General features: G+C 38.5%; 1 protein-coding gene across 2 annotated transcripts; it reads left to right on the top strand.

Annotated features, from left to right (window-relative positions):
• Positions 1-4,607: 4,607 nt before the first annotated feature.
• org (oogenesis-related gene) lies at positions 4,608-6,503 on the top strand. Of its 2 annotated transcripts, none has more exons than XM_039694920.2 (6): positions 4,608-4,758; positions 4,874-4,954; positions 5,558-5,786; positions 5,866-6,020; positions 6,085-6,189; positions 6,282-6,503. In XM_039694920.2, exons 1-6 carry the CDS (start codon positions 4,705-4,707, stop codon positions 6,300-6,302), a joined length of 645 nt encoding a protein of 214 aa, XP_039550854.2. In that variant the 5' UTR covers positions 4,608-4,704; the 3' UTR covers positions 6,303-6,503. The 2 variants fall into 2 exon arrangements, with proteins under 2 accessions (XP_039550854.2, XP_039550853.2); XM_039694919.2 differs by having other exon boundaries at positions 4,641-4,758; positions 4,871-4,954.
• The last annotated feature ends 1,488 nt before the right edge of the window (positions 6,504-7,991 follow it).

Genomic DNA, 7,991 nt, shown 5'->3' with positions numbered 1-7,991 from the left:
TGCGTCATCATTTCTAAACTCCTCCGTTTGGTTCCGTCTTCACTAAAACGCCCAAAACGCAAAACAGAGCTTCAAAACTTCTCCGTTTTAGGTCTTCGTTTTTTCGTCTGGACGGGAGGTGCAAAAACGTAGCAAAAGTTCTCCATTTTTAAGCGAAAACGCAGTAGTGTGGACGGGGCCTAAGTAAGTCTAAGTATAAAAACTAAGTAGGAACCAAAACCCAACCTAGAAGGTAAAGCCAGATAAAAAGTTGTCAAGTTAAGTGTCTATTGATAAAAAAAAAAAATCACTTCTGAATTCTGAATGATGATAAGAGTGTGGTCATATGCAATTGAATATTATATTTAATACCCTGCTGGTAGGTGTTGTAACTACACCATCTGGATGAATTATCTTTCTCCATTCACAGCCATTAAAAATTAGCCATGCAGTCTGAAAACATTTTTTTAAAGCAAAATCACCTATATATTGCTAATATTGGGGTGGGATGATTAGGGAATGCTCTTAAGTATAAAATGGATAATTTTTTCTGAAACAACTGCAAGCATTTCAGTTAAAAAACATAGCCTATATTGATTTAACATATTATTTGTACACAATAACTGTCGCAGATCAGTCTACTCTACTCTTTCTGTCATAATGAGTCTATTAGAATTCAGATGTAGGATTTGCATAGATGCGCAAACCGAGTATTTCTTGCTCCATGTCCATCCATGAAGTGGAGATCAAAAGATGAATTGCAGTTCTAATTTAAGACATGAGTGCAGGGAAGAAGCTTTCATCAAAATAAAAAAGAAGGAAAAAGAGCGAGGGTTAGGAGGGGACAATAAGGACGCAAGCACTGAAGAGACCCTGAAGTGGATCATCATTAAGCTCATATGCTGCTCTTAGTTAAGAGACTCTTCACATGCTGTGAGTCCCGAGGCTTCCTTATGCAGACTTCGACACAGATTTACGTCAGTAGCCTCGTCATGTAGTCAGGAAACACAGACAAAATGCAAGGAAACCGTCTCATGAACCCACTTGAACCTAAACGGAATCTTATGCCATATTCAAAGATGCCAAGTGGATTTTGAAAACCTTATAACTAATTATTATTCCTTTTTGATAGTTCCATTAAACATGTTTTATGTTCTCCACCATTAAAAAATTATACGATCATTAAGTTATGACGGTTTTTTTTTACATCTCTTTAACTCATCAAAATAAGTTAAGCAATTGTTTTTACCTTTTTTATAAAACACAAAATATTAAATTATGCTATGCTATTTTTTTTTTCCTTCAGAACTTTGTGCTCTTTTTCCAGCTGGATTCAAGGTGATTTTGTTAAATTTGTCTTAATTTTGTATGATATCATTTCCATAGTGTTTTACTAATAATGTGTTTGTGTTATATTTCTTTAAAAAATTGGGAATTTGGATTGACATTTTAATGTAATTTAATTTTACAGGCTTTTTGAGCTCACTGTAGCCCATATGTCAGAAGACAGATGCTTTTGAAACCATTTCTATTTTCAAAAACTTTTATTTTCATCATAAGGTCATCATGGACAACATCTATCTGAACATCTGAACATGAGGAATTCATGCATAAAATGAATTCCCACACAACAACAAAACTTGTTCATTTACAATAGAATTTACACGATTGTCATGTTATCGAGCAACACTGCTCTGGGTTTGTTCATTTGTGGTTAAATCTTTCTTGTTTGCGAAGAATTCCCCAAAGGCTTCGCTTGCTCTTGCTGACCGGTGCTTGTTTTACTAGCTCACTGTTCTGAGCCAGTTTCCCCTGGATCTCGATTCCTGTAACGCTGTGGCTTCTAAAGAAACGGTGAGAGACAGCAGACTTATGTGGAGGGGTGCTGGCATGTATCTGAATAGGGGATGTCCTGTCAGCGATGCTTCTTTTCGTTTCCAGCTTAGGGTGCCTAGACGCGTTGACCTCTTCATCGTGACCACAACGTCTATGGCCCTGAGAGAAGAGCGCCTCTTCGTTGGCCATTTGTGGGCTTTTGCTCAAAGTTACGAAGCCGTATGGGGTGGTGACCTTGAGAAGGTGAGGTAAGGAGAGAGCCGCTTGGCTAGCAGGGTCTGAGCAATGTTGGAGATCCGAGACAGCTGTTCTTACAGGAGATACGCTGAACCCAGAGGATGATGATGAAGATGACACTGATGAAGAAAGAGAACGCTTGGCATGATAGGATCCACAAATGTCTTCAAAGCTCCCCCAGTCCACCTCTTCTTCGCCCTGTCGTTCTTTCTCATTCACTCTGGATCTATAGCCATCTTCCAGGGCTAGTTTTGGAATGGTGAATTGTGGGATGCTGTCCGGTGTCACTACGATACTGCGTATACTGTCTTTACTCCCGCGGTTTTCTAACCCCAGCGAACTTCCGAAAGAGTAACTTCTCGCGGTGGCCCATTTGAGCGCGAGTTTTCCCGCGGAGCTGTGCCTGCGCGCGAAAGGGAATCCCGCGCTTTCAGACGCGCTGTCCGCGCTCGTGCAGTTTCCAGCGCTGATGGTGCGCGTCACCGTCAAGTTCTTGTGCGTTGCTGCCATGCTGTGCTGGTTCTTAAAAATATTAAAATATATTGTTTATTACCTGTTTGTGGAAAGTTGTGACTGAAAGAGCGACCTTGGAGATTTATAGTCATCCAGACCCTTCAAATCTGCCCCTCTCTGTTTGTTTTAGACGTGCGTAGGCTAAATGTGACGAGGGAGCCGTGTGCGGAAACATGCCCAAATGTGGATCTCTCCCGCCTTACCGGTCTCCTCCGTTGACAGGAATGTCAGGAAGGAACCCATCACTAACATGTAGTTTGTTACCATAGTTGCTTTTGTTGTTAATAGTATTTAGCAGCTTGGTAAACACAGTAAAGACAAAATGGCATCAAGATTATAAAAAAGAGATATTAGGCCTATATTTCATTTATTTATCTAATAAAGCCTACAGAGAATATAATGTATAATAGGTTTGCATAAGCTAATATAATGCTAATATAGTTTCATTGCAATATAGCAGCATGATACTACTGGTACAAATAATTATATTTATGTGCCGTGGTGTAGTCAGGGCCATAAGCATGTATATGTATTTTATGATGTATATTTTGCACAGGGCTAAGAGTATTACGACTTCTAATCATCCATATTTGCATACCCACTTCTTCCATAGTCCATAATCTACTGTCATGTTATCTTCCCATTTAACTGTGTTCAGTGCTGTTGTGTAAACTTGTGTGATTCTTTGTTGTAATTGGTGCATTAGCACTTATCCCACTGAGCCAAGGTACGTCAAAAAGACCTAGACGTCTTTGTCAGTCACATTTTGAAAAGACATCTCCTGAGGAGCCAGAATGAAAGTTTATGCCCTTTACTCTTTTTATGACGTCTTCTGAACCTGCAGGCGTTTGCCCATGAAGGTAACGGAACTGATCTCAAACAGACTTCTGAGGCCGTCTAACAGTTTAATGACCTACAGCAAAATAGAACGAGCTTTGGTAAGAACTAAACAAATATTGAATTACTACAGAAGTGATGTCTAGAAATGAAATCGGACGTGGAATACGTTGGTCGAAAACATACATTTACACACAAATGACTAGGAACCGAATACATTTATGCTGCCTTCATACATCGACCAGATGAAGGTAGCTATTCTCAAGAAGTGAAGCTAACGTTGGATTCGGACGTGCCTTAATGCCTTCCTACCTTCACTGTTAAAAAAAGTTGCTGCCAACTTGTTTGTTTAAGTAATTTCAACTTAAATTACATTAAACTGACTTTAAAAGTTTTCTGACATTATTTTGGTGAGTCAAAGCAATGTAAAAACATGTCATAACTTATTGGTCATATAATTTTTACAGTGTTGGAATGTGTCCTTCGAAGGCAGCATTTTCAGCATGGAGCAAAGTCTTCTTAACTACAACAACTTTACATCAGATTAAGTTTAGAAAATATATAAAATATTATTGTGAATTTGCTTGTTTTAGTGACCAATTTAAACAACTTAAAATAAATCAATATAAATATACCCTTAGACACGTATAGGAGCCTCATGAGGAAATGAACCAACAACAGGGAATTAGCAATAAAATTACAAAGACACACAACATGAATCTAAAGTAAAATTAAACATTAGTTTGGCAAAACAACTAATACAAATATATTTATAATGCCCACCTTTTCCCATTGTGTATTGTATTTGTAGGCCTACTCCAAGGTAGGCTATTCAAAATACAATGGTATGTGCACAAAAAACAACAACAACAACAACAGGATTTTAGGTTATATTTAGGAATATGTTGTTGTCTATCCTTGATCCACAATCTTTGAGGAAATGTATTTAAAATATATTACATTGGAATTAATTAATTAATTAATTTGAACAAAACGAGAAATGTACCATTTTCATTTTTAGTAATAATTTAGAAGTCTATATTATATTATTATTTTTGTTAATGAATTGTTTTCAAGATTTTCCATACTTTATAAATATCCTAATACTGTTTGCTGTATGCTTGTTTTCTAATTCGCAGTTTGCACACAGCCAATATCTCCACGCATGCGGACACCCGCACAAACCGCAGTGGGCTGGATAAACGCACGTGGTTTAATTAGCACGTGCACGGATGCTTGTAAATTGGCGGGGAATCGCATTTAGACGGTCAATGGATTAGTGCAAACTCGGAGAGCATCGAGATGACTAACCAGAGCAACTACACCGTTGAGTCAGAGAACACTGAGGGCCAAGAGGCAAGTTTGTTCGATTACATTTCCCTCATTGAGTCAAACAGGAATTTGTTTTGTTCACACGTGGCGTTCGAGACCAATAAGCATTTTTAAGAAGTACAACTTTTGTTCCCAGCAGAAGAAAGTTGTGTCGAAGAGAGGTGGCTTCGTTTCAGCCGTCCTCTGTCGGATTTCACAGTCTTGGCCAGTCAGATTGACTGTAAGTCTTAAGTGCAAGTGAACTAACTGTGGTAAATGAGTGTTTAGAAAAATTGCTTCACCCTGGTAAGTTACTGAGTACCTGTCTGCTCTGGTTAGTTTAGTCATTTCAAATGTTAGACTGTAAAAAAAACGATCTCAAACACATTGGCACTCAATTTTTTTATACGTTGTTTTATATTGCTGAAAAAAACATTTCAGGTGTTTAGGCTGGGACACGATCTAAACCATTGAGCACCAGCCTAGCCAAGACCACTATAAACCAACACAAACCAGCAAACCAGTTTAAGCTGCATTTATTTGCTTTTATTTTCATTTAGTTTTATCATTTGTACTTTACTGTAGCTGAATTATTAGCTGCATTGGCACTGATTACCAGTCATGTTGTAGTCTTTTCCCCATTTAAGGCCATGAAACAACCATTTTAGATGTCTGTTGACTTTATCTAATTTATTTATATATTTATATATATATATATATATATATATATATATAATTTTTTATGTGTGTTGTATATTAGTCAAACAAATCTTTAACTTTAATGTGTGGTTTTTAACTTTTGCTTGGTTTTTAAATTCTGTGATTTGCATTGATCCTCCTTAAGATGCGGGCTCTCCGTGGCTTCTGGTGGCTGTTTGGCTTCTCCACACCAGTGAAGGCCATCTCTCCAACTGGTAAGGAAAAAGGCAGCTCCCCTAAAGAAAGACAGTGCCGAACGGGTCGGAAACGTCTCTACCGGGTCACACGGCTGCTGTTGACCATCCTGCCCCGCCGCATCCAGAGAGCTCTGGGTTATCCGGTCTGCACCAGCATTGGCTGTGCTGTGTCCCCAGGTAAGCTCATCCCTCTACTTCAGATGAAAAAACACTTTCAGAAATGAGATTTGAAGTGCAGCTGGTGTTTCTGTTTTAGAGGTGAGTTGTTCCCCTACCAAGCCTTGTGGCAAAGGCAGCAAGAGAAAGCAGGATGACCTGGATGAGGAAGAGGAGGTAGATCAGCAGTCCTGGGTGGAGGCGCTCACTCAGGAACTGGCCGAGGAAGACCATGTAGTTGATCCGGATTATGAGGTTTGCTTTCTCCTTTTTTCTTTCTGTCACTGCCAAATTTTGGGATACTAATCTTCTCCTGCAGCCCAGTGGAGTTGAGACGGACAGTGAGGAATACCGGTCACACAACGACACTGAGAGTGACTTGGAAATAGAGAAGGGTGTCGTGGTGATCAAAGACTTGGAGATGGTACAGTTCTCCTCATTTATCACTACCTTTTTGCTGTTTTTAGTATATTATTCTGAAATCTTTATCCAAGTCACCTGTGTCTCTTGTTTCAGGTAGTTCCTCCTGAGGCCTAATGATGGCAGTATGTACTAATACTAGTATGCAAATCAAGAATATTTCAAAAGTTGCTGAATGTTCATTATGTTTATCTGGTTTTGCTTTTTGTGTGTTTGTGACATGCTCATTTAATGGCTTCCCATTTTGCGGCTTGTCCAGTTCATTCTGTAAATTTGTGTGTGTTCAGTGTTAATCGGTCAAATAAAAGTGTTTGTAGACTACTGTCTAATTTGGTTATGTGTCCTACACAGTTGGCCAGTGGGTGGCAGATGCTCATTTAGCTTGATAGATACACCAACACTTTCTTTTGTTAAAGTTAAGATGAAATATGCAGTGGTATGATGGGTTTTTGTAGTTTTTAAAAGCATACATCCCCACTGTATGCATTTGTGGTCTTTGTTTATATACTCCATATACAAATTACATTTAGAATTTTTACACCGGCAAAAATATTCTTTACCAAAAAAATAAATGTGAAATATTTACATGCACATGCATAGTGTATGTGTGTAAATAAAATGCATTTTTAAAATACTCGTGTTCCATGCCAAAAATATAAATTTATATATATAAAATGCAGTGTGTTATAGCAGTTATGTATATAATGTGAAATAATAGTTTCATTAAAAATTTAATTATTTAATACGATATGCATGCACAGCCAAAATATGGGCTGTTTGAATGTTTTGGACTCAGTGTTGAACTGCACAAAAATATGTTTGTTTGTTTTTTTGGCTCAAAGTTTGAAATTTATTTAGAAAATTACTAGATACCATTTGTTAAATTGAATGTGCAATATGAGGGGGATTTGCTCCAATCTGAAGCTTTTTTTTTTCATGCATATTTTGCTCAACATTTTTCAGTTCTGAAAATAGCCTCCACTTTTCAAGCATTATCTGAAAGACACCTGCTGTCCTGGGGAAAAAAAGCAAAAAGTATTGATCTGATTGAAGTATTTTAAAGGGTGCTGTTCATTTCTTATTTGTTTGTCCTCATTTTCTTTCTTTGCCTTCTCACGTCTCAGCACCACTTCGAATGCGAGGGAAGAAAATGAGGACGAGGGAATCAAAGGAAATTTGTATATTGGAATATGCTCGATCGCTCGAGTGTTATTTAAAAGCGTCATCAGCTGTGCTCAAGGGATTGGCCCTTATGTTGTAAAATTTTGGTTATTTTGGCTATGTTTACATGGAAACGATTCTGAAGAGAAAACGCAAAAGTGGCGTTGCGTTATCACTTTTTATTCTGCGTTTAGACGAGCGTTTTGGGTGGGAAATCCTCGTGCATATGATGACGCAAAAGTGTGTGAAATTCAATATAGTATGCACTCCAGGCGGCAAGGAGTGCATACTACAACAACACCGCACGCCTGCGTACAACCTTCACTGTCAAGAAGACTTTTGCGTTTTTACCCTTTATACAGGAACGCGGCAGTGGAGCATTTTTAAGATTTCCACTCTGGAGGGTGGTTTCACTTTTTTGCGTTTTTAAGCCCCAAAAATGTCGTCGCCGTGTAAACGGAAGGCACATCCGATAAAATATTTTCACGTTTTCACCCGCGAGCGTTCTCGTGTGAACAGGGCTTTAGTAACTTAAATGGTAAATGGACTGCAAAGACCCAATGGCCACCAAAGCACTTTAGACGGCAGTGTCAGCCATGCAAGGTGCTATCCTGCTCATCGGGAGCAGCTGGGGTTAGGGATCTT

Source organism: Pimephales promelas, chromosome 2 (genome assembly GCF_988280905.1).
Source record: "Pimephales promelas chromosome 2, fPimPro1.hap1.1, whole genome shotgun sequence".
Lineage (NCBI taxonomy): Eukaryota > Metazoa > Chordata > Actinopteri > Cypriniformes > Leuciscidae > Pimephales > Pimephales promelas.
This window is presented reverse-complemented; position numbering and strand designations above follow the sequence as displayed.

What these genes read in the sequence shown, in the direction of transcription:
- org (XM_039694919.2), top strand. Translation starts at nt 4,705, where the DNA reads ATGACTAACCAGAGCAACTACACCGTTGAGTCAGAGAACACTGAGGGC. An exon ending in TAGTTGATCCGGATTATGAG is followed by an intron (nt 6,021 to 6,084) that starts GTTTGCTTTCTC and finishes CTTCTCCTGCAG; the next exon opens with CCCAGTGGAGTTGAGACGGA. An exon ending in TGATCAAAGACTTGGAGATG is followed by an intron (nt 6,190 to 6,281) that starts GTACAGTTCTCC and finishes CTCTTGTTTCAG; the next exon opens with GTAGTTCCTCCTGAGGCCTA.